The 26,137-nt window shown below is 38.7% G+C and overlaps 2 protein-coding genes and 1 long non-coding RNA gene across 5 annotated transcripts in view; 2 read left to right on the forward strand and 1 right to left on the reverse strand.

Annotated features, from left to right (window-relative positions):
• Window positions 1-26,137, forward strand: part of LOC146468642 (uncharacterized) — a 132,687-nt gene that overhangs the window by 35,570 nt on the left and 70,980 nt on the right. The window lies entirely within an intron of this gene.
• On the reverse strand, window positions 111-12,967 carry LOC146468644 (glutathione hydrolase 1 proenzyme-like). Of its 2 annotated transcripts, none has more exons than XM_085124380.1 (12): window positions 12,657-12,967; window positions 11,026-11,246; window positions 10,411-10,512; window positions 9,729-9,945; window positions 8,692-8,824; window positions 7,720-7,900; window positions 6,474-6,607; window positions 5,267-5,454; window positions 3,906-4,134; window positions 2,497-2,677; window positions 1,337-1,464; window positions 111-519 (listed from the first exon to the last, which is right to left on the reverse strand). In XM_085124380.1, the coding sequence occupies exons 1-11, from the start codon at window positions 12,836-12,838 to the stop codon at window positions 1,352-1,354; spliced, it is 1,881 nt and encodes a 626-aa protein (XP_084980506.1). In that variant the 5' UTR covers window positions 12,839-12,967; the 3' UTR covers window positions 111-519; window positions 1,337-1,351. The 2 variants fall into 2 exon arrangements, with proteins under 2 accessions (XP_084980506.1, XP_084980505.1); XM_085124379.1 differs by having other exon boundaries at window positions 111-501; window positions 1,318-1,464; window positions 12,657-12,900.
• LOC146468645 (coiled-coil domain-containing protein 24-like) lies at window positions 14,186-23,376 on the forward strand. Of its 2 annotated transcripts, none has more exons than XM_085124404.1 (10): window positions 14,186-14,576; window positions 15,673-15,733; window positions 15,985-16,108; window positions 17,187-17,251; window positions 17,853-17,958; window positions 18,144-18,230; window positions 19,036-19,090; window positions 20,199-20,271; window positions 21,109-21,172; window positions 22,638-23,376. In XM_085124404.1, the coding sequence occupies exons 1-10, from the start codon at window positions 14,412-14,414 to the stop codon at window positions 22,984-22,986; spliced, it is 1,149 nt and encodes a 382-aa protein (XP_084980530.1). In that variant the 5' UTR covers window positions 14,186-14,411; the 3' UTR covers window positions 22,987-23,376. The 2 variants fall into 2 exon arrangements, with proteins under 2 accessions (XP_084980530.1, XP_084980531.1); XM_085124405.1 differs by having other exon boundaries at window positions 14,263-14,576; window positions 17,856-17,958; window positions 22,638-23,119.

A 26,137-nucleotide genomic window follows, 5' to 3' on the forward strand; every position in this document is an offset into this window, starting at 1 on the left:
ATTTAGCGGGGAATGGCGTATAGCGACATGAAAGATTTTCACATTCTCGTCTTCGCTTTATGACGCCTGTTAGCCGGTATATAATGAACTCAGGTATAAAAACGTTGATATAGCACAAAAAGGCATTTTTATTTAGGCTTGGGTAAGAAAATTAAAAAATTACATTGTTAGGCTATGGCGGTAACGTAGCTTATTTCTTAACATCGAGTTAAAAAATATAACACTTTTTACATGCCTTTAATCAAAGGTTTCTTCAGTATTCTACCTTCTTTTGGGTTAAGATTTTATGATTCAATGTAAATAAAGTAAAATGCCACATTCCTGTTAATAGGTAAATGAGCACAAGCTGGTTACAAATTGTAAACCTCTATGTGCATGCTTTTCCATATGCCGACTGTAAGTGATGTTAGCTTGTTCATCTAATTTCACCTCAGCGTCCTGTTCTTGTGTAAAAGCAACTTATATCTATGGCTTATTGTCCATCTATATAGTCTCCTAATGCTTTTTGAAATGACATATCTGTTGAATGAAAACCAAAAAAACATTTTTAGGTTAAATAATAATAATAATAATAATAATAATAATAATAATAATAATAATAATAATAATAATAATAATAATAAAGATGATGATGATGATGATGATGATGATGATGATGAATTGAGAATGATTCAGAAGGCCACCATCTCGTGCTCCCTCAACATAGTGAAAACTTTCAAAGCTAGCTACAGTCACTCGACTGTCCCTAAGGGAAAAGCATAGGAGCTCAATATTGTTTTAGTATTAGTCAGAGAGCTTTAAATTGTCTATTAGATTTTTATCTTTTATTGCCAATTTTTTTTTAACTCAGTAGTTTTCTTTTTATTGCTCCTTCAGATCGCATAGGTTACGCTGCGCGCCCTATGTGGTTCTATTTTAGCATCCATACGTTTACCAACTGCACATAATAATGGTGTTTCTCAGGGAGGTCCTGAAATAAATTAATTAAAATTCAAAAAAAATTGTAGCAATATCACACATTAATAAAGAGTCTTTGAAATCCACAAGTTTAAAAGTTCAAAGTTCAATAAAATGGTAAAATAGAATAAAATTACTCCTAAGGTTAGAGTTACATCTTTGTTTTAAAATTGCCAATCGACATGGACTGACATTTGGTATCTTAATGTACAGTTTAAGCACAAAATTACTTACTCAGTTAAGAAACTGTGACAATAAAATGGTATGGCAAAGGATCGAGAACATAGTACAGAAACGGACTAATAAAAAGAGACATTATTCCACTCGCTGCTGACGAATGCGTTTTGAAAACTTGAGGACAATTCCTTTTTTAGTGTACCTTCAATGTTTGAGGTCAGCGGTATCCTGCCGCAACTCCTCCTTTGCGATAATCTGCTAGTGCCAGTAGATTTCCGTCGTCTTCTCGTACGACTAGTTGAACCACGCCCATTATTTGTGTTGGTGTTCCTAAACAATAAACGGATCAATCTTTTCAATACATGGTAAAAGGGCTTTATCATATCACTGTTGTGTACCTTTATCTTTCAACTCAGTTTTCTGCGTCAAATGCGTGAAGTCCGTACACCACCTAATTTTTCCGGCAGCGTACAACAACCAACCTGACGATGGCGATAATAGAGTGAAACAACATACAGAATGCGTTTCACTGCAACTTGTCTGCTAACGTTGCGAAAAGTAGAAACTTTTTAGGTTTTCTGTAACTTACAACAGGATGTTTAGTAAGTTGCGAAATTGGGCCAGTGTTACACTCTCAAAATGATGTAGTTAATCAGTAAAAGACACAGGCATACTACAGAAAAAGAAATCCGAGTGCTCCTATCAGGAGTCGAACCTAAGACCTTCCGATTACTAGTTCCGATTACTCTCAAAATTGTCTGCAATTTTTCTCGCAAAGGTATTGCGTTACGTTGGAAGTCTTTTTTGTTTGTTTGGCTTCCTTTCAGAAAAAATTGTGAGTGTAGTCGCTCCTATGCATATTTCCCTGTAATTTTGGACCTTTCAAAATATGAGCCTCTTGATCAACTCGAATGCTCAACTTTGTTATAAAGGTTAGGGCGTTAACTGGCCGGCCAGATCGTGGTCAGTTTGCATACGGAATGCACCAATTTGAAGGATAAGTCTTATATTGGTCCATTGAATGTTCAAAATAGCGTGTACCATTTTCGGAGTGATTTTTTTTTAGCGTTTGCAGCCTGCCATCCCTTCAAAATGACGCATTTGAATTACAGACTCAACGGCCAGCTCTGGCAAATGGAAAGCACTCTATGACTTTGTGACATAATTTGTCTGAAATAGAGAAAAAACTGAACAAAGGACTCAGTAGTCCTCAGTCCTCAGTAGCTCAGAGGTTAAAGCATCCGATCTAGAATACGGAGGGTCGTGGGTTGGAATCCCATCTTGGGCTCAGATTTTTTCTGTGTCCTCTTATGGTCGATTCTTTACATCTCCCTTTATTTCCTTCATAAAGGACTTATTTACCAGTAAATAATGTGGTATCATTAGTGATGCGCTTGTGTCCGTATCTTCTCAGTCCTTTGATGATTTTCTTTGGAAAGTTTGGTTCAACCAAGACATAGTTGGGAAAGAGCTGACTGTGAAGACGCGGTTTAGATACAGCATCCTTTAGACTGTCTCCGAACCAGAAATAATTCATCAAGACCTGCAAAAAGAAAGGTTACAGGAAAAAATGGTCTTAATAAATAAGCTTTACATAAGTCTGTTATCTGTTACCCAATAGCAGATCAGAAGTAATAACTACAAGGTGACATGACATTCCAATCCTACCAGTATGCAGGATGTTTGTCCCATGAACCTAGTTTAATGGCCTTAGCTCCCACGAGTCTCCTGTAGCTCAGAAGTAGAGCATCCGAAATAGTAATAAGAAGGTCTTAGGTTCGACTCCTTATAGGAGATCATCAGATTTTTAAGCCTTTGTCACTTGTTAAATAATACATCATTCTCATATATCCAGACTGAGTTCGGAGAGATTTTGCTATTTTTCATCAAAACTATTTAAATTCTTGAGCTAAAACGCCTCTTCTTCAAGTATAGAATTGCTCTCAGATCACAAACTGAAAAAAATATGGAGTGATTTACTTGAAGGAAGAACAGACCACAGGAACAATTTTAGCGATTTTTTCAATATACAAGGCAGGAACTTTTAAAGGAAACTTCCACGCTTGAAATAAATTAACGTTAAATTGTTGAAAATACAATGTAAGTTCAAATTTTGTTGGAAAACATGGAAATAGTATTTCCGTGTTGGACAAAACAGAATTTGATTATCGCCTATTTGTCATTTTAGATTTCCCGGGCGCCGCCATGGTGGATTTCATGACTCAATACGGTTGCTCACACAAAAGAACTTCTGCTTACTGACAATAGCGGCAACCGTATGATGTCATAAAATCCAAAATGGCGGCACCCAGGAAAATTAAAATCGAAAAAATATCTAACTTTTAGCACACTTAAATGTCACTTCTACTTTTCAAATTAAAATTTAGAGTTTAGATACTATTTCAGAACAATTTACCGTCAATTTGTTGTCGGAGTGGAGGTTCCCTTTAAAAGCTTGGCCAACTTTTTCAAGTTGTAACCATTTCATTCTTAGCCATTTGCATCCAAAGATAACTAATACTAGCTTCTGTGTACTAGTAGATTAATCGTTGACAAAAAAGACTAATTTTAACGTCCCCATTTATACCTACAGATATATGGTTTTGGATGTTCAAAGTGACGATAAAAATAGGTGATAGTATCCCTTTAGTCTCCAAACTTTCTCAGAATGCTTGTACCAAACAGTGCAGCATTTTTCATACGTTTTCGCATCAGAATTTTGATACAAAGCACTTTAGAGAAGGATGGAAAGGTGATAATAAGGTTGTAACCTGTGACAAAGCAGTGGCGATGTATTTTCCTCCAGCCGCTCCAATCACCATCTTTACGTTTCCACTTTCATCTAAGATTATGGACGGGGACGCAAGTGACATGGGTCTCTTACGGGGCTTCAAGGAGTCCACCTCCAGTTGAAATTCATTTACCCAAAGGTTCACGGCATCCCACAGTTGATCGTTGTAGATAATTCCCAGTTCCGGGCTGCGCATTTTTGAACCAAAGCTGCAAAAAGGGGAAAAAGAAAAAAATGCATTTATTCAAAACTGGAGAAATTGCCAAATTTGCTTTTGTGAGGTCGTGTAAAATTAGCACCACAGGAAGGTATAAATAATAAATAATTAAATAATCAAATTTAATGTCATTAACACGGGGAGTGCTTGCGCAGTCTCCCGAGCCAGAGGTCATGATAAAGTGCTTGCCAATAATCCAGATGGAATTGGAATTTGGAATTGTTGGTTTTTGAGGAGAGGAGAAAACCGGAGTACCCGGAGAAAAACCTCTCGGAGCAAGGACGAGAACCAACAACAAACTCAACCAACATATGACGCCGAGTCCGAGAATAGAACCTGTGCCACATTGGTGGGAGGCAAGTACTCTCACCACTACGCCATCCCTGCTCCCCCAATTATATTCAGTAGCTTTGAATTCGTTTGAATCGTCACACTTTATGGCAATTCCAAGAAATGTAAATTCCACTGTTGAGTTCTATACTGAAAAACTTCACAACCTGATAGACGCCTAAATGAAAAGCTGGCGATGAGTTCAAAACTTCAGCAAATGTACCCCTACGCTTTTACGCTTTTGCAGTCCTCGTACGCCAGGGAAAGAGGAAGAGGAAACGGAGTTATTAGGAACTAATTTACATATCGGCACGTTGCCATTTTAGTTGCGTTTAACAAAGTTCAAGTCTCATGTAATTAATAAATTAACCAGTCTGCACTCTGTTCAAACTTTACGCAACGCATCCTTTAAATTAAAGTGTGTTACTTTTTCAGTTTGTGTGGTTATGGCGGTCTTTAGTTAAATATCGAGAGTAAATTTGCGTTTGCTTCGGGTTTGCTTTACTGCGCTCTGATTGGTTGGGAAAACTCGCACCACTTTCTCAACCAATGAGAAGCCATGCCAAAGCCAATTGTGCCTCGCTCGCACGCGTTTTCCCGCGCTCGGCGCCGGTTACTTGTATTTGCTTTGAGCTCTGATTGGTGTATTTCGCTGTTTACATCTGTTGTGATTTCAAAGAGTAATTACTTTGGTTTTGGTTGTACATGAAAGTTTCTCTGGGGCTTAAATTTTCTTCGACGTGACTAAATGGGATATAGACACAAATTTGCTATAAAATCGTTAAAATACTCACTACTTATTGATTGACGTTGTCAGGGCAACAGCATTTCCTTCTTTGTCCAGCACAGATAAGTGAGTGGTGCCGTCTGTGACGTCAATGTGATAGTTTATTGGGCCATAATAATCAAATGGATGTGTTTTATCGTCTATTAACTTGCGAAGCTCTTCTCCCTTCTCAGGATTCACCATGTCGTTGACCACCTATATTACAGCATTGATGAGGAAAGTCAAACGCTTAGATATTTTATAGTGTAAATGCCAAGTTCTGTTTTGTATCTCCAAACTACCAATAGCCAGGCCTTTTCCGAGCTGTTAACCTCATTAGCGAGGTTCACTGCAAAGCTTTTCATATGAAATTAGTTTTCTTTGCATATGAATGAATATGAATGAAAACAAATTTTCATAAGAAGAGGTTAACACTTACCCTCGCTTTCATAATGAGGCTCAATGCAACTCGGAAATGGCCGATTTGGCTCTGGTAACTCAGAGGCTGATTCACCCCTTGTAGGACTGTTTTGGTTACAATCTGTGTATAATGGCGTTATCAAAGATCATCTTAGCCCACTCTGAGACTCGCCTTACTCCTTGGGTGATGGAACTATTTTGGCCCTTAGTTAAGAGAATCAAATTAGCCCTAAAAAAACGATTGCGTCCCCCTTGAGGCTCATTGTAGCCCTAGAGGCATTTCAGAGAGAGAAACTATCCCTCAAAATAGCGCTGTATGTACTCATCAAGTCGACTCGAAACTAGGGGATAAAACAGAGCTTTTGATTTTACAGAATAATTTTACAGGAATTAATAAGGTGTTGTAATCATATTGGTTTAGCATTATGCAAATAATAGTATTAATTGCTAATCTCCCTGAATGGCATGCTAACATTAATCCTATTTCTTGTCATTTTTCACTAATCCGTAATCAGACAAGGTAAGATTACACACAATCTCCAAGTAACCCACATATCCAGGTCCTTAGCCATGTTCTCTCCAAAACAATTAGAAGTATTTCTCCATACCCTCCCCCCCCCCCTTTTTGTTTTGTTTTGTTTTTTGTTTTTTTGTCGTTGTTGTTTTGTTCTTGTATTTTGTTGTTGTTGTTTTTGTTTGTTGTTGTTTCTACTGGTAGCACTTTAAACTCCTAATGACCCAGAGACAGAGACAGCGTGGAGTAAAGTTTCGTGTTCGAGGAAGCAAAATGTACAGTAAAAACTTGAAGTTGGTACCTGATCTACTTTGCTGTCGAAGCCAGGATCTGTGAGGTATGTTTCCTTGGCGGCCGCGAAGTTAAATGCTTCGATCATACGATGGTATGTCAAGATTGGTCGCTTCTTTATGTCTTCTGGACCGAAGTTGAACCCTATTCCAACACACGAGAACGGTTTATCCAACCAACAGACAATAAGAGGACAGTGAATTTCACTAAAGGACGGTGCGTACTTGTGTTACTGCGCATACGTTCTGCGCATCTCGAGATACTCGGGTTTCCTACGGGTGGTGCCTACTAATACAGGGATATTTTTGCGCGGTTTAAAACTATGCTGAGACAGCAGAACTCAGCAAGCGCTCTTGGTATCCAAAAAGAAAATTGGGGGTAACAATGCATTTTTCAGAGATAATACAGCTTCAATTTGGAAAAAAAAAAACGCCCTACGTTGCTTTGTATTTTACGCCTTAATCGTTTAATTATCATGCGTGGTTACCCCCAATTTTCTGTTTGGATTCCAATAGCCCTTGCTAAATTCTGCTTTTCCCGCTTGTCATAAACTGTGCAAAATTCCTTCGGTATTAGTAGGCACCGTCCTTAAGCTATTTTTAGGCGTCGTGAAAACGGAAGTCTGTTTCTCGAGACGTCCGCAAACGTATCTAGGCACCTGTAACTGTCACTTAAGAGAAGCCATACATTCAACAGCCGCCATTACACAATGCAACGTTGACACGACCGGAGGATTTCCCCTGACGTCACACTGACCGTTTGCGGACGTCTCGGGAAACTTACTTCCGTTTGGACAATGTCTAAAAATAAATTAAGTGAAATTCATATATCCCAGCCAACGCCCCAAGTTTCCCTTCTCTGTCCCCTTATTTTCGCTCGATCCAACAGAATAAATATTTTATACACAGCGTAAATTCAACCTTGTAGCCATTTTGGTCGCAATTTGGGGTAAAATGGACCTATTTCAGCCAACATTTCAACCTACTCTGGGACACTTTTTGGCCCTTAAGTATGTGCATTTCAGCACTTGAGATTGGGTTATTTTGGTCCTGATTTAGGCAATCCAAATTAGCCCTCAAAACAGCACTCAACGAAACGGCCCCAATTTTAGCGCTAAAACAAATCTTTTGAATTTTCAGTGCAGTTACTATACCGTTACTAACTCCGTATAAGATGTCTATCGATTTGTAAAAAGGCTAACCTTCAAACCACAGTCCAGAATGTCGTAATTTAAAAACAATTTAAAGCAAACTCACCTTTGAGAATGTTCAAAATGTTTATTATGGCCACTCCACCAGCAGGGGGTGGGACAGTAAGCATCTTGTATCCTTTCACTCCAGGGAGCTCAGCTTCTAATGCCTTGTATTCGGTTGCTTTGTAATTTCTCATGTCGTTCAGAGAAATCCTTGAGCCTACAGATCTTAGGTCTTTTACCACCTTTAGGAATTCAAAAAGTCATACAGCGGTTGTCAATTGACAGTCGTGAATTCAAAACCAAAGTAATTTCTCTGAACAATTATAACGGACGCAAACAGCGCAATGAACCAATCAGAACTCAAGGCAAATACATTTTATCGGGGCCAAGCGCGGGAAAACGCGTGCGAGCGAGGCACGATTGGTTTTGGTTTTGCTTCTGATCTGGTGAAACAGTGACACGAGTTTATTTAACCAATCACGGAACGCAGTATAGCAAACCGAAGCAAACGCAAATTACTTTCGACACTCAATTGAAAACAGACAAGAATGACATCAGGTGTAACGCGCGCGCTTTCTCAATGGAAATTATAACCAATTCCGCTCGTACTTTTTCCATGTTTCATATTTAACAATTATTCCACGAGCGCGTGCTGGATATGAGATGATAGATAGCCAACGAGGCGCGAAGCGTCGAGTTATGGCTATAATCATATCCAATAAGCGCGAGTGGAATAATAGTTTTATTAAAAGCAATCAAGAAATATTGTTAAATCTTTAATTGCTGGCTTCGCTTAGAAAGAACAACCAGAAGAACATTTTAACGGTCATATATAATGGCTCATATACCATGGCCGCTGAAGCCAATCAAATCCCTGGAATTGCATTATACAATGATCCAGTTTTTAATAAAATAGTATAGACCATAGAAAACTGCCGTCGATTTGTTAAACCTATAACACAACATTCACAAAATCCATTGAAAACGGAATTGGTAACTGAGTACATATAGTAAGGCTAGTTTATTTGATCACCTGTTCTGCCATTTTTCCCTCGTAAAAAATACCAGGACCGCCCTCAGCAATCTTTTGAAGTGTTTTTCCATACTTGGTTCGCTTTATTAGATCACCGTCCTTAATAAATTGACCATTTGGTTGGAACAACTCCCTGAAAAAGACAACAACGCTATTTAGTCACCATAACTGTTGTCAGTAACTGGTTGGACATTTAAACAAGGGCCCCTGACGTGAAAATTTAAGCAAAATACTAAATATGCTGTCTCGTGTGTTGCCAGGTCATTCTGTGTCGTTTTAAAGACATATTTGTCTTTAACTTTGGGCGAATTAAGACGACTTAAGCAAAGCACGCCGTAGAATTGAAGCGATTTTAAGTGACTTTAGGCGATTTGGAGCCGATTTTAGCCGGCGACTGAAGGAGATTTTTATACAAGGTGCAGTAACTAAGTTAAACTGTTTTTCATGTATATTTGAACCTGTTATGATACCTCAGTGGAAATTTACAACATGTCTTTAGTATTTAGTTTCTTGTCTTTAATATCTTCAAAAGATGAAAATACATATCTTAAAGTTACAAACAATAACAATAAAAATACATTAAAATATATCAAAATGTATAAAAATCCGAAGCCTACCTACCTCATCTATTATTTTTTACGAGTTCTCAAAGACATACTGAAATACGAGTCTATTAACAAACGATAGTTTGAAGCGTCCAGCGTTTAACTTAAGGTACATAAAAGTATCTCTCCTCAAAGAGTAGTTCGCGTGCTTCATATTCGGTAAAATTCCTTGTAACGGAGAGTTCTAACAAGAGATCTTTCTAAAAATCTGAATGTCCCCTTTCCCCTTTTCGAAGTAGTTCCCTGATATCTACTTTCCTTCTCTACTGTCTTGTTGGTCCCTCGTGGAACCCTCAACACTGAACCTCCCTCCCCCCTCCCCCCTCGCCTTACTAAATTCCTTCTCTTTGTTAGCCCCTTCTTGAGAACTGAAAATAAACAATTCCCACGAAGGGGGGAGGGTATTAATGCAGCCTGTGCGGTATTTCTAACCTCAATCCAGGATCATTGGTAACGTTTGGACCATTCTTTTCCACTGCAGCTATTAAGGCTGGAGTCGCCATAAAGCCTTCAGTGGCGATCTCAATAGCAGGTCCAAACAGGTCTTTCCAGGCTAAGCTACCGTATCTTTTCCATGCTGTTTCAAATCCACGCAGCTCTCCAGGAACTCCAATAAACTCTCCTTCGCCAGGGTTGTTAGTTCTCTCTTCTGCAGTGGTTAACAAACTCAGCGGTTACGATTTAAACAGCGCATAAGTTTTAAGATTCTCTTGATCACTTTTACAGCGCTTAATGTCTCAGCGCCATGCTATATTACTGATCTATTAACCAGTCAGAATCCACCAAGAGCTCCTCGTTCTGGGAGTAATTAAGAATTTGCTTTACAAACCAAAGTTTAACGTGAAAACGTATGGTGGGCGCTCTTTCGCAGTTGGTGTTCTACTGAGCAGTTCTTTCCTGTGTTGCTATTTATTATGCTGTACAAGGTGGTTCTAACTTTGAGTCTGTGGATGAAATCCTAAAGTGTGACCATTCAAATGAAAGCTACTGAGCAGTACTTTCCTGTGGTGCTATTTATTACGCTGTACATGGTAGTTCTAACTTTTGAGTCTGGATGAAATCCTAAAGGGTGACCATGCACCGCTGAGCGTTGTTATATATCCATTGCCTTTACCTCTCTCTTTCCATTTAAACATAAGATGTTGAAACTCCTTCATTGTAGTAGCCTTTTCTTCCTTGGCTACGGTTTCTCTAAAGTTGATCGCCGTTGTTTCACCTGCAGATAATCCAACGAGAAACAAAATGTTACTCCATTACTTATATTCTAAACCGATTCAATGAATCGAAATTAACGTTCACATGCGAAGACAAGATGGCATGGTAACCAAAATGCCGACTGACGCAAGATGGTTTGAACGGTACAGGACTTTTTTCTTGACCGACCAAGCGGGATGTAGGTGCCGAATGGAGCAATATTTTCCGGTTAGCCCCAAGTGGCTTGAAAACAAACCTGTTCCATTTGCGATTTTTCTACGGAAACCGATCGATAGCACAATCACCTTTCGTCAAGAAACCTTGTCCCGAATGGAAATGGACGGTTGGAATGGAACGTTCTAGTTGTTCTGATTTAAAACGTTAGGATAACCTCGCGAGGTAAGACCAAAATTCCGAAATTTTTGTTCCATTCGATTCATCACCCGGAATTTTCGGAATTTTTGGTCGAATAAAAATCGCCCTTGGCAACGATTTCTCTTTCGCCTGACCGTCGGAGATCTGGGTACAAGGTTACCTCTTGTCTTGTTATAAATGATCATAAAGCCTCCTCCACCGATGCCGGCTGAATGCGCATTCACCACACCAACACACAGAGCAGTTGCAATGGCGGCGTCTAACGCGTTCCCGTTTTGATCTCTTAAAACGTTAACGCCGTATTCTGAGCACGTTTTGTAGTCAGCTGACACGGCTGCGGTTTTAAACTCGAGGGGTTCCGAGGGTTTTCCAAGAGGTGGACTGAAAAAGGAACAAACAGTCTTCAGTTTAGAAGAAGAGAAGAATGAAGAATGAAGGCTACTCGGAAGTCCTTTTCTATGGTTCCCTTTTATTTTGTCAACGGGTGGTACGTTCTTACTTAAGTCTTTAGATCAAAAATGTTAAAGTGGGACTATCTAAAACCAACGCCATTGAGAAGGCGATAGATACTTTTAAAATCTTTGCAAACAAACAAACAAACAAACAAATGAGTATGGTTTTTGCAGTCCTAAAATTCCTTGTTGTCGGGTGAAAGCCAGGGATTTTATTTTCGTCAAACCTTCTGCTGGGCGAACGCTTACGTTACTCAAACGTTTCACGTAATGTAAATTAAATTTCCTGTTCCAAAACTTACAAGCAAATTTTATTGCATTTTTATCTTGGTGTCCACATTAAGCTAAAGCTGCGAAAGTTTCATTTTACCTGCTTATAATCATCATCAGAATTTTCAGTTTAATCTAACGGGTAAAATGCTTAACATTGTTATATGATAACTTCTTCCCTTCAGTAAGCCTCTCACAACAACAACAACAACAACAATACTTTATTTCACCCCATAATTATTACAATAGCAAATATATATATACGTATATACATACAACAGATGACACGAGTGCTGGCTGCCCGAAACCGGCGCGTATTTCAAATTTCTAGTTCTTCTCAGTCTAGTTCTTCTTCTCCGTCCCTGATTTACAACTGTATCTAGAGCCGTATTTTCTGATGTACATGTTGTTTAAGCCAGTTGTTTGGTTTTTTAATTGTGTTTTTGATGTGACTATTATTAAGTTGACGCCTAAGTTAAATGTTCAGTTGAATCGAATGTTCTGCGTCGTCTATTTACTCTCTTCTATTGCGGTTCTCGTCAAAACACCCTTATGTTTTCAAGAATTCAATAACTTAATTAGAATAAAGTTGGCTGCTCAGTTTTCGTCAAATTACCCTTAGTATTGGGCCAGGCCGGAGAAAACACGTGAACTCCACATTATCTCGTTTAGGTAGATATTGTCTCCAACTCCTTAATAATTACTGAAATGTCTAATTAAGTTGATTTTAGTTCATCAACTATGGCCTCGACTATAGCCTGCCAGAATGTGAATTTTGAGATCTCATTAAAGAAAACCAAAATCAATATTTAACAACCAAGGAGTGCCTTAAAACTGATCAATTACTCTAGATGACAAGATGTTTCTGTAAAAATTATTCAAGTGTTCAAACGCACTGATTTTGCTTCGACAAAAATTATGCCAATCCCGCCATACCAATTTTGCGAAGATCAGTTATAGGGGAAACCTGCTACCATACGTTTTAATTTGCCCCATACAAATGCCTTTAAAACGGCGATCCAAAATATTTACTAAAGTAAATTATGTTTGTAAATCATTTGTATCGTACCTTCTCTTTTCAATCTTTGTTTTGCCTTCAGCAATTGTCATCTTGTTTATAGCTTCCTGTATCTGTTTACCAAATCCCGTTACGAAGATCACTCCCCCAACAGCGCATAGCACTGTTAAAACGGCTAAGGTTCGTTTACAAAAACATCGCCACATACTGCCAGATTTCTTCATTTCGCTCATGATAGAGCCCTCGATTTAAATGTCTAAGGCTACTTACTCCCTCGAAAGAGGTTTTGAAGGGATTAATATTTAAGGATTCGCTTCAACAGGCAGCCACAAGTGGGAGACCAGATCCCCGGCCACCTGTGCAAAGAGCCGTGATTTTCTGGCAGTGTATATTGAGTTTCGACGCCTGTCGTACCACACGATTCTCTCACAACAATGGCCAATTTAAAATTTAATTAAAGGCTTTCAAATTTCAATTTTTTTTACAGTCCTTTAGGCGCAAGTTCAACTGTGTGAGGTTTTTTTTTTTTAACTGTGTGAGTCTTTGGTTCCGCATAACCACCCAACGCAAGCCAATGAATGCAAGTTGACATTTTAAAACTTCGCCGACTGACTCGCGTATTTATTAGAATCAGGAGTAAAACTATTGACTTGATTTAGAATAAAACGCTTAACTAATATCGTACTCAGATCTCTTAAGGCGCAATAAGCGCAACGAGTGTTGAATCTGGGCCGGGTTAGGATAGTTGCCCATAAACTAGATTTCGAGAAGACCAAATCAACTTAAAACTTATGTATGGAAGTTAAGTCATCTTGAGAGTACACAAGAACCTTTTACGGTTTAAATTGGTCTTAAAGCCACCCAGCTTATTGGTCCATTCCGTCAAGAGGCTCAAGATTTTGGCAGGCGTGACTGATGTGATTGATGCGATATTTAATACAAGGTTATAACAAATAAACCTGCTCCGGTCAACACGCTTTAACAGCTGCGAAAAACACCAGGCTTTAAAATTAACTCTCCGCTTTGAGTACATCTTTAAAACTTTCCTTAAATTCGTTTAAGCGATAACGAATAAGGTCTCGCCGCCCAGGTTTCTTTCCCTGTTGCAAGTTCAACTGAAAATCGACCAACCCACATTCACGAAAGAGATGAAAGGAGATTGAAAGGAAGATACTTAATGGATTCCTTGTATTCAGACGAGAGATCAACTATAAAGCGTCGAGACGAAAATGTGTAATCTGCTCAAACAACTTATTTTGTCACATGAAGAAATGAAACCTATCGCCAGAAAGATCACATAGATTAACCAAGTCAAGTTATATTTCATTGCGTAAAAACCAGGCTATGACCTGACAAAATGATTCCCAAATTCCAGCAAATGTCTCTTATTCTGAGATGGTGTCCACCAAATCGGCATACAAAGTCTCTAATTTTTCCGATTTTTGAAATTGTTGCAATCTAACGACAGAACCCTCAAATTTAGTAAACTGACTATTTTCTTGTGATAAAGCTCGTCCCCATGCCCAGTTTGAGAAATTTGTTGCCGAGCCTCTTGTTCCGAGACACTGGTTACCAAGCTTGTCTTCTCTGAGCAACAAACATGGCGTCCTTGACTTCAAGAAAAAGTTGTTGTTTGGATTTTACTGAAGTCATACAAAGCCTAGGATAAATTTTATGCACCTAGGATGAAGAAGAAAGTGTTAAAAAATGCGCCTTAGTTTCTTTTCATGTAATTTTTGCTGTTTGAGTAGCGGTTGAAGAGTGTAGTTTAAGCTTAAATCTTAATCTTCAAAAAGCGTAAGTTCGATGTCTGAGCATTCGCCACCGATGGAATGGCAACTCGAGGCTTTCGAAAGTAGGCCTTCGTTATGGAGACTTATTGAAGAGATCGTCCCAGAAAGTGAAAGACTAGAGATCAAGGAAGCACTGGGAGAAGATTTAGTGGACGAAACATTAGATTTGCAGAACGAGGTCAGTTTCTTAATCTTAAGATTACTGTTTTAATCTCGCGTTTAGAGTGCAAAACTAGTTCAGTAACTAGAAAATAATCAGCCGCTAGAAATCTAGAAGCTTATTTTAGAGCTGAATAAATGGCGGTGCACTACAGGAAAGTAATGCTCAGTAGCTTTAATTCATTAATCTTTAGTGCTAAGTGATGCCATCCGCAGACTCAACAGTTAGAACCACCTTGTGCAGCATAATAAACAACACCACAGGAAAGTATTGCTCAGTAGCTTTCACTTGAATGGTCGCACTTTTGGAAATTATCCACAGACTCGAAACTTAGAACCACCTTGTACAGCATAATAAACAGCACCACAGGAAAGTACTGCTCATAATAGTTGTTCAGAATGGTGGCTCTTTAGAGCTTGATATCATATTTCACACTTTCTAATGAGTTTGGGATTCACAGCTGGGAATCATAATGAACATGGTATTGTATCATTGTTTATCATTCCTTCTGGTGAAAGGTTTTCCAGTTAGTTTACTAGTTACCTAGCAGACCTCCCAAGGTACATAATTTTCATGTACATCCCATGCTGAAGATTACACTGAGAGTTTCATAGTTTCACGCAAAGTGGCTGACAAAGTTCCTACGCCAGGAATGGCATAGGCGCTGACTGCCTGTACTCCTGTATTCCTACACCAGGGGAGAAATCTGGATATTTGTGGACGAAAGAGTTCATTTGAACAGTGGAATTTTCAAAAGCTTAGGTAATTTGAAGTAATCAAAATTCTAGAAAACTCTGTCTTATGTAGCTTTATGCAAAAGGCCGCAATCATGTGCCAGTACGCTGAAAGATCTTTGGCATAGCCTACTTAATATGCAGCCTGGGCAGGCCCCAGGACTGAGCAGAGCTGAAATTAGCCATACCATGTTTTCAATAACAATCCAGTGAAAGGTCAAAGGGGACGGCTTGAACCCACTTGACCTTTGGCTTACAAGTCATCACCTCTAACTACTATGACACACTGCTTTTTTCTGTCAAGTGTTTAAAGGGTTCTTAAGGGAATTCTTTTTCTAAGAATCTTTCTAATCAGCTTGAAAATGGCATTACATGAACAGGTATCAACACTCCTTGAAATTTGGCAAGACTACAGGGAAGAAACTGAACGGGAAGAAAGAGGTAAATTACTTTAATGAAGTATGTCGAGTATGATTTGCCCCCCCTCCGGGATCTGAACTAGGTAGATACTGAAAGAGAGAGAGAGAATTTATTCAGAAAAGTTCATTGTAGCCAAATGGTTGAATTATGGTTTTTTCCAGTTATCGGAAGGTCATAGGTTGGATTATTTTCGACCACCAATCCACATTGTTTGAATCCGTTTCCAAGTTGTTCTGGCGTTAATGTCATCAACTGATTTTGATATTCAACAGAACAAGCTCTACAAAGGCATTTAAGCACACTTCCTGAGCCACCGATGATAAGAGAAAACCTCAAAAAGGAGATTAAAATGTTTGTAGAAATGCTGCAACAAAGAGCAAAGGAGGAAGGAGGAAGGTATGGCCAGCATGCACTAATTATGAATTTCTAAATAATGTCCAATTTGACCAGGAAGCTGTGGATGAAGAGCCACTTTGCTGATTACACTGGTCACTGTAAATTGCTACAGAGCTCTGTGTTTATTTATTTATTTATTTTATTTATTTATAATTGAAGGGGTGCCTGGAAAAAAGCCCTAAGTGACTTCTGAGAAATTGTGAGATTCTCCTTCCAAATTGCCTTGTATTCGCTTCTAAATCAAAAGGAGAATTTGACGTTATATCAAAAGTCAGTTAGGGCATTATTCTGCACTGCACACATTCAATTGCACTATACAGTCAAACCTGAGTTTATACATGAAAAAAACAGGTACAAGCAGGATTGGATAACTTAATTTCTAGTAAAGCACTTATAAGTAAAAATGTAAAAATTAAGGTGTTACAAATTGTTTCAGTTTTCATTGTCATTTCTCAGCTTAATGTGCAAAACATTGAAATGTCGCAGCATGTTAAGGTTAGGAAGTGACAGCTAAATTAATTATACAATTATTTATACTTCTGTATATAATAGTCTTGTTGCGACCTTTACAGTTTGTAAAAGTAGACCTCAATGGTTGATGTGTAGTACGTTCCAGAAGATATCCGTACAATGTACTAACTAACACCTCCTGCAAAGAACATTATTGGAAGTTCCAAGGGGAAAGGGGAGCCAGAGGGAAGTCTAAAAAGTCACAGTTTGTAAGCTATACACTGCATCCAAGTGAGAGGCTTGGATACACCACAAATGAGGCTGGCTGGGAGATGAGCACAGAATCGCATTCTGTACTGAGCTACATGTACCATGCATGCTGCCACATCCTGATAAGGATATGCGACCATTCATTCACACTCAGATTTCCACAGGGTAGGGGTGGTCCAAACCAAAAAGCTTTCCTTGAGGGGAGGGGATGGATTTTTTCTGTAACAATGCAATAGAGGTGACCATGCATGGAGAATTGACCTTAACAGTAACTTTTACCATTTGCTTTTTCTTCTCTTAATCTAGATTTTAATATCACCTGTTTGTTGACTCTGCCTTCATTTCTTGCGTCTTTTAGGAATAAATCCTCCATTTTGAGCAAAGAGGAATCAAATATTGTGGAATATGTCTTTGAAAACAAAGGTATTTGAACCAAACCAGTTCAATACATGAGTTATAAAATGTCTTTTTCTTTAAGTCTTCCTACAAACAGATAAAGAATCATTAAACCAAAATGTTGGAAGATAATTAATTCATACTGAATAATTTGGGGGTCTAACATACACTGTACTTGTCTCACTTAATGATCATTTTGTCTACACCTAAAAAAACGTACATTCAAAGCAGACAACTAAGCAGTTCATTGTCTTCTTTTTTTATTGTTTTAGCTAATAATAAACTGTTTTTTACAAAACTTACAACTACACATAACTTATAAATATCTATATGAAGGTTTGACAACTTTTTTGGGGGGTAAATAATTGTTTCGGAAGAAACTTCATCTATCTTCAGTGCAGGTATAACAGAAACTGCTAGTGGTTGTGACATAAATACAAGAAGGATACTTCTTGTCTTTATATTGGGGCATAGGAGAGGGGGGGGGGAAGCATTGTAAGTAGTCTGACCAGTTGAAAATATCAAATTAAACCAGTGTGACTCCAGTTTTAATACACTTCTCTGAATCTTTACAGATATGAAGGTAAGTATATGACTGACTGTTGTTGTTGTTGTTTTCTTTTTCTAGGAGCGTCACGACCCTCCAGCTCATCTAGCCGACCATCAACTGCACATTCCTCAAGGGATGGGCGTCAGACCCCCATGAGAGCCACACCAAGTAGTGAAGGCAGTAGGTGAGGATAGTAATTAATGGTGATTATTTTGATGTAGCACTGATAGCAATAAAAAACTGAGCTATATATATTTTACTATAAAACATTGTGATTGTGGGGTTTCTCTGCAGTTTGAGGAATTATTCTTCTGCATTAGATATACTTTTACAGTGTCTATTAAAGCATAATTGCATTTTGTGTTTCAGGTGTACCTCTTCTCTCAGTGATCATCTGGACTCCATGAATGACAAACTGAATGCTCTTGAAATAGACAGAATCACTGATCATTTGAGGTAGTGTGCCATATAAATAGTAGTACTGTTGAATATAGCCTCTCTCACAGATGCTCTTTTGGCTCCTCTTGCAATCTTTCCTCGCTCAAAGATGCTTTTTGGCGAGGAAAGATTGCGCGATGAGCCAAACGAGCGTCTGCAAGTGGGGCTATGTTGAATGATTTTTTTGAGAAATTAATAGTATAATAATCTTTATTGAGGAAACTTTTTCACAAAATGTGGTTTTCGAAAAGGACCTCAAAGATTAAGACTAAAATGTATACATAGAATTAAAAGAAAGCAAATTAAAGAAAGATTTGTAAATAATTACATAAATTATATTAAGAAATTAAAAACTTGTTGCTTGAATGTGGCAATATTTAAGCGGATTCTCATATTACCTGGCTAAGTGAATTAAAGTCATTTACAGCGTGATATGCAGTTATTTGTTTCCCCCAATTTCTCTTAACGCTGGGGAGTCTAAGATTGACTTAACTTCTTATTTGTCATGATGTTGCTGTTGCTGTGTTACTCAACAGGCTGTTGGTTACTGACACAGAATTTGGGTGGTGTATTTTGTAAACATAACAATTTCATGACATTTAACCACACTGGCTACCAAAGAGCAGATTAACTAAGCTAAAATTCTCGTTTTTAGCGCAGACTAACTTGATCTGCATGCCTCTGGAGCTTGTTCCTTCACTGCTTAATCTTTAGAGCAGAACAGAACGTTTCAAGAATTCCAACAAAGTTAAAAATATGAATAGAACTTGTAAAGAAAGGAAACAATAGGAGATATATATCTGTCGGTACTTTAATTTTGCAGGCAACTATTGTTGGAAGAGAAAGAGGGACTTCTTGGAGACATAGCATTTTTACAGGTACAGCGAGATAAGACGCTCTTCATACTCTTATAGAAACAAAAACCTTTCAAATGCGGTGTCCAAATATTTAGGCCTGGGCGCACAGGTAACTATCCAAAAGCTATTCGAGTTTTTACGAACCCACCCCCAACCCACCGCCGCCGCGGGATAAAATGAAGAACTGTATCAACTTGTTAATGTTGTAATCTCTGAAAGTGGTGTGGCTCCGAGGACTTGCTTACATGAAGAGCCTGGTGTAGAAAATAGTTATCAGTCATCCGCTTATTACACCTGTTCGCTGTTCACTTCAGTTGTCTCAAATGACAAACTTGTGTAAACTCTTCTTCTGTAATATACACACCTCCTTAAATACGGACACTTCACTTGGTCAACTCAAGCCAACTTTTATAAGGTAATTTAGCCACCGTAGAGAGGTTTCACAGCTGACGTTTCGAGCGCTAGCCATTCGTCAGGGCTAGCTATAGAATATGTATACGGTGGCTAAATTACCATATCAACTCAGTTGATAAAACCAACTAATTGGTTTCCACTCTACCCCGACAACGCAGCATCACTCTTTTAGAAACTAACCGCTTTATCAACTGAAGGTAACTTTGTCAAATTATCTCCGCTTCCTTGTTGTGGACAATTTGTAAACTGATTTTTGTAGCGCATAATTCCATGTCGAGATGATGATGAAATGCGCTTTACAGTATGGGGAAACTCTCCACATCGAATTGGAATTTAGAAATGTTGGTTTTTGAGGAGAGGGGAAAACCTTAGTATCCGGAGAAAAACCTCTCGGAGCAAAGATGAGAACCAACAAACTCAACCCATATATGACGCCGAGTCCGGGAATCGAATCCAGGCCACATTGGTGGGAGGCGAGTGCTCTCAGCAACGCACCATCCCTGCTCTCCACGGATCCTTAAAAAGACAACAACAACAACAACAACAACAATCTTTATTTGTACTCTTGTCTTATGTGAAGTTCATCGCAAAAATATTAGAATGAGAATGCACACACCTCCAAAATCAACTCTCGCCTTGGAGCGATCCTAGAAACGAGTTTACTACAAAATAAGGACGTATAGTCATCTTATAAAGTGGCTCGTACTTTTTTCAGGAATGTTTGATGGAAGAATCATCTTACAGAGATAACATTTCATCTACTCCTGACCTAGAGCCGTCACTAAGAGGTGCGTAAGAGCTGTTTAGTACAAACAACATCAGCAACAACTCTACATGTATATCTCTGTATCTGTTTAGTACAAAAGTTTCACCCAACACACAGCTAGCATAGGCTCTGAGTCTAGGCGGGAGGTGCCGTAAGCTGCCGCTTATAAGCCCCGGGCTTATACAACTTCGTTAGGGGTTTTAGGTGGGCTTATAAACAGAGGGGCTTATATCCGGGGGAGTTTATAACCAGAATAAAAAAAAACGTTTTGAAACGAGCTATAGCATTGTTGATTATACGTTTTTCATTTACTGGTTTTTAATTTAGCTTAAGGACGGTGCCTACTATTGTTACTGCGCATACGTTCTGTGCATCTCAAGATGCTTGGGTTTCCTATGGGTGGTGCTACTAACACAGGAATATTTTTGCGCGGTTTAAAACTATACGGAGAAAGCAGAACTTAGCAAATGCTTTTGGTATCTCATAAGAAAATTGGGGGTAACCATGCATTTTTCGGAGATAATTAAGCTTCAATTTAGGAAAAAATCCCATACATTGCTTTATATTTTGGCGCTTTTCAGAGATATGATTGTTTAGTTATCTCTGAAAAATGCATGGTTACCCCCAATTTTCTTTTTGGATTCCAATAGCCCTTGCTTAGATCTGCTTTTCCCGCATAGTCATCAAACCGAACAAAAATACTTCGGTATTAGTAGGCACCGTCCTTAAAAACGTCAATATTTGGAACAAAATTAAAACTAACAACACGAACGAAACTAGCGGCAGCCGTTACGGTATGCCCAAAAGGTGTCCTAAGATTTGCTCGGTTTTTAGTTTTATTTTGCCCTTTCTTTCGAAGATTTACGTGAATTGGGAACCAAGCTTGAAAAGGAGCTTCTCCACAGTGACACACCAATAGTGAAGTAAGTTTATTATCAAGGCTTAGAGCGGTTTTCAATTGAGTGTCGAAATTAATTACGTTTTTGTTTTTGTTTTGCATTACTACGCTCTGTGATTGGTTGATAAAACTCGCGCCACTTTCTCAACCAATAAGATGTTAAACCAAAACCAATCGTGCCCCGCTCGCACGTGTTTTCCCGCGCTTGGCGCCGGTTACATGTATTTGCTTTGAATTCTGATTGGTTCATTGCGCTGGTTGCACCTGTAGTGATTGGCCAGAGTAATTACTCTGGTTTTGGTTTTAAGACACTCAATTGGAAACCGCTCTATTGAAATGCTATGACCAGAAGCCTTTATATTTGCAAAACAGTTCTGGCCTGTGATGCTAACGCAAAACTACTTAATTTTACTGAGAAACTGAAAACGGCGAGCTGCAAATGTAGGGTAAACATGGTCACGTGGTCATTTCTGCCTTTTGCCACTTGCCGTGAACGTAATATTAAATCTCTCAATTATTAGAACTGATTTTCCCCGGAAAAAGCATGGGTAGGTACCCAGATTTGAGACCAGGTATATGAGAGACTCACTTGAGTACAAAGGTTCTGTTTTATGGAACGTTTTCTATTACCATGAACAAGAAGTTGGACTTTCCAATTTTAATTATCGATCTAAAAGAACAGCTAAACACTTAGGATTTCTTTAAAGGGGAACTTCCACTCTGACAACAAATATGATGTTAAATTGGTGCAAATAATGTCTAAATTCGAAATTTAATTTTGAAAAGTAGAAAGTGTGCTAAAAATTAGATACGATTATCGCCTATTTTCGCTTTTTTCCCGCGCCTTTTTCCCGCTCGCCGCCATGTTGGATTTTATGACGCCATACGGTTGCCAAAAATTGGCAGTAAGCAGAGAGTTGTTTTGTGTGAAACAATTGGACAAATTAATTAATTTATGTAAAATGAATTTTACTGCGCCTTTCAATAACATGCGGACTCTGAAGTTCAAAATTCAACCAACCGTTTCGCTTTTCACAACCGTCAATCACTAGAACGGACCTCTTAGAAAACAACGACGTTTGGCTCAAGGGGGTCAAAAGGTCATGCTCGTGCGCTATGATTGGCGGATTTCGATCCACTTTGTCGGTTTCTGTATTTTTTGTGGTCAGTCGGTTGTCGCCGTAATTATGATTGACGGCAGTAAAATACACAAATCATTAGCTGGGGTTCAAGTTTAGAGTCCGTATGTTATTGAAATGCGCAGTAAAACGGTTAAGATTCTAAGACAACTTAATGCAGTTGATAGTCTCACCTTTTGGGAGCTTAAACAAGTTTTAAAAATATAAGTTTGGACAAAATGGAATTTCTGTTTTCGTGTAGGCGACATTTCATGTTTTCTTATATTGCATTTCATATTTTATTCTGGACATGTTCTCGCATCCTTAAGTGTTCAATTCTTAGGATTTCTCTCTTTTTCTATTCAATCACAGGCAACCTAAGAGAAAACTCTCGGATTCCAAAAGACAGTTTTCTTTTGAAGAAAAACCTTCATTTCATAACAGACAAGTATCGACTGGGTCCGAGCCCCACGTTGTACCCAGACCTCCCTCCACTCCACACGACCGTCATCATCATGGCGTTGTACCGAACCGGACTCTCACGAGTACAAACGTTGATGCCAACAGTGTTTCTCGGGGACAGTTTTCTCCCTCGCCTCCATCATCTGCCAGTCAAATTAAAATGACACCATCTCCTCCCAACTCAGCTAAGACTGGTCGGCCGAACTCGGCTGCAAGGTTTCGGAAAATGGTCGTAGAGTGTCGGGACAGTGTTCGGTAGCCACGAAAATTATAACGGTGAATTGATTGAGCTCATAGGACACTGGATTCAAGCGATGGAATTTGTCAACCACATTGTGTTTACGGCCTTTCGTGTGACATTTTTGGACTTGAACATCGATACATTCGATAGTTTGTGTGTATTAAGTTTTCGAATGAGCACAACTTTTATTGGAGGGTGTGAGATCGCACACATTCTTTTTGTGAATTCTTAACGGGCCATGTTAGACAAGTAGTTTTTAACCCGAGTTTTGCTAACAGCTTTGTCGTGCGATTTCAAATTGCTTGTTGAAAACTATATCGGTGATTTTCGCTGCTATTTATGGCGACTTTGAAATGTGCGGCTATACGTGTAGAACGCATGCAATATCAGCAGAAAAACTCTTCACGCTATTTAGCCTGGCCTTTTTTGTTTTGTTTTTTGTTTTTTTTGTTTTTGCATTTCTGAGCCCGATGCTGGCCTGAAAGCTTGGAGGGTCTAAAGAACGTCAAAACCTGTTTCCTTCGATGTCCACGAAAAAGGTCAATGACGTCATCGGAATTACGTCATTAGTTGTGCACAACCAACATCTTGGATCCGCCATCTTGGATTTCCCGTTTTCTCTGAAACTCCCAGAAAACCTTCCAAATTGACTCAGAAGAAGTCACAAAGTTACGAGAACAAATAAAAATCCGCGTTTTGAAAAACATGGCTATCAAAATGCCAAATCACTTGAACAATTTTCAAACAACCTGCTGCCAGATAAATTTTAGGGAAAGTCACTAACTTTTGTAGTGTTTGCTTTGATATTTAAAAAGTTGTGATCATGAATGTTCAAAGTCAGTTCTCATCTCCTTTGCCCTCCTTCCCCTCGCTATCCCCCTCCCCCAAAAAGCTAAATCGGGTTGAGCAAATTCTGGTATTTTTTATGCCTACATCTAGGGTCTCTCTTTGCGCTGATGCATTGTTTTGTAAGTACAAAAAGTCGCCGTCAAATTGCAGCAAAAATCATAGATAGTTTGGACTGGCGACTCGAAATCGTAATTATAGTCGCCTTAAGAACTGCATAAAAGTCAACGTTGTAAGTGACCCTTAACATAAACGAAGGAAAGAACGACCACTTGTTAAAGGGGAAGTATCACGCGAATTTGATGCCATTTCAAAACCCAAAAATCTGTCTCTGTCATCAGAAACAAGAAAATAATTGTCTAGTTTTGTTATAAATTATCACTCCATTGCAATAAAATTGTCGATTAGTGCCTCTGGCCAGAGACAGAGTAGGTCGGAATGGATTGAAACTTGAAAAATGTTAGGCTAACATTTTTCAAGTTAAGATGTTTTGTTTCCAAAATGCGCTAGAACAGATCACGAGTTGTTCCTTTCAAGAATTGAGTTGATTTCTTTCCTGGCGTTGTTCTAGAATTATTTTGTGGCTAAGTGAAAGTCTTATTTCACTATTTTTAACAAAAGAGTTCAAAAACCCCATGACACTTCACCTTTAACCCAATCAATAGAAGGAGGCGTCTTGGATTCATCCTGGTTGCATGTTTGAGAAATTTTCTTTAACTTTATAAGACAACAACCATTATTTATATGTCTGGTCTTTCCCAGCGTATAATTATCTGTAAGTACAGGAAATTAAGAGTGTATATACTATGGTTTTATGACTAATTTTATTTTATTCTCGCAGTGTATGGAATACTGTTGAAAGTTCTGAGACATTAAATTTTCGAAAAGACTTAAGCAATTGCCTCTTTTATAAAGTTAGAATGGTTTACCTTGTTGCCTTAATATAAAAATGCAAATGTACAAACGAATGGAAACGTAATCCCTCACAAACATCGCCCACTTACAAGATGGTCGATAACTTTGACCTTCATCGACCTTAAGCTTAACCAGTCATCGTTAGAAGCACGCCGTTCATTGGTTGTCATTACTCTCCCTAAACTACACTCAATCTGATTGGTGCCACATAGCGTTACGATTACACGCAAACATGCATACCAACGCAAAACCGCACGCCGAGTAGGACTTATGAACATAGGTCAAAATGATATATAAAGGCATAACGGTGAATTTTTTAACTGATATTATTTATTGGTTCCAATTAACTTGTCTTCAATGTTGTTTAAAGAAGCGCTAAAAAAATTGGTGGCAGCTCATTAAAGAGACGGTGTCAGTAAGAGTGTTCCACCCGATCCCGGACCCCAAAATAGATTCTTTTCTATTATCTATCCTTACTACTAATATACAGTCGGAACAGCAGCCGTCAAATAGTACGAGCAACGGTAAAAAAGATACGAGTGAACGTCAAAAAGTGCGAGCGGCCGTCAAAATGTACAAGTGCAAGGAATGAAAGAAGTCTATTGGCATTAGAACAGTAGACTATTGTTCAGGAACAATGCTTACTATCGCGGAGGGCTTCGCTATTTTTCTGGCTTTGCATTTTAAATAAATGCCTTATTTGAATTGCAAATAATACATCAATTCACGTATCACTTTCTATCACGTGGCGCGAAAAACCAAGCTTGTCCTGCAGCTTTTAAATCTCTGCTTCTAATCCTGTACCGTTGTCAATTCTTTTCGCCGAACTGATGCCGCTTTTAAAAAGCACTGGTGAACCACTGAACTGCCAAGCCACAAGCCGTGAAGAGTAAACGACACCGAAGCGGGCAACTGAGTTAAAACGAACACTGTTCACAGGTCGAGGGCGACAAATTTGAAAACGAAATTCTACTGCTAGCAAGCTCCTTCAACTTCAGGTAATTTACCAAATATGTTTGTCCCTTCGCTAAGGTTGGTTAAGAAATCATTTCCAATAACTGAAGTCCATATTGGACATATAACATGGTCTACTACTGTGGACTTAGTTATAGCGGTTTGAATTGCATGGACTCGCTGGTATCCAGTTAACGAATCATACATTACTGCATACTAGTAGAGAATCTTCTTGTTTTTTTTTTTCTTTTCTACACTGAGGCTTTTATTTATTTGTTTATACTTCAAAGACAAGTAAAGATAAACGACAAAAAGGAACAACGTTTCGGGGTCGGCATGACGCCATTATCAAGTTCGAAGTGACAGAAACAATTGAAGTCAATGTCAGAAATAGTTCACCAAAAAATTAACATAATGTCTATCACTTCGAACTTGATAATGGCGTCATGACGAC

Source organism: Pavona decussata, unplaced genomic scaffold, assembly GCF_977016875.1.
Source record: "Pavona decussata unplaced genomic scaffold, jaPavDecu1.1 SCAFFOLD_130, whole genome shotgun sequence".
In the NCBI taxonomy this organism is placed as follows: Eukaryota; Metazoa; Cnidaria; class Anthozoa; order Scleractinia; family Agariciidae; genus Pavona; species Pavona decussata.

Bases quoted from the DNA above. Each gene is read 5' to 3' on its own strand.
- LOC146468644 (XM_085124380.1), bottom strand. From the start codon at position 12,838: ATGAGCGAAATGAAGAAATCTGGCAGTATGTGGCGATGTTTTTGTAAA. The intron at 4,135-5,266 runs GTGAGTATTTTA...CCCTTTTTGCAG, and splicing joins ACAACGTCAATCAATAAGTA to CTTTGGTTCAAAAATGCGCA. The intron at 2,678-3,905 runs GTTACAACCTTA...TTCTTTTTGCAG, and splicing joins TCGCCACTGCTTTGTCACAG to GTCTTGATGAATTATTTCTG.
- LOC146468645 (XM_085124404.1), top strand. From the start codon at position 14,412: ATGTCTGAGCATTCGCCACCGATGGAATGGCAACTCGAGGCTTTCGAA. The intron at 14,577-15,672 runs GTCAGTTTCTTA...TTACATGAACAG, and splicing joins CATTAGATTTGCAGAACGAG to GTATCAACACTCCTTGAAAT. The intron at 19,091-20,198 runs GTACAGCGAGAT...TACTTTTTTCAG, and splicing joins GAGACATAGCATTTTTACAG to GAATGTTTGATGGAAGAATC.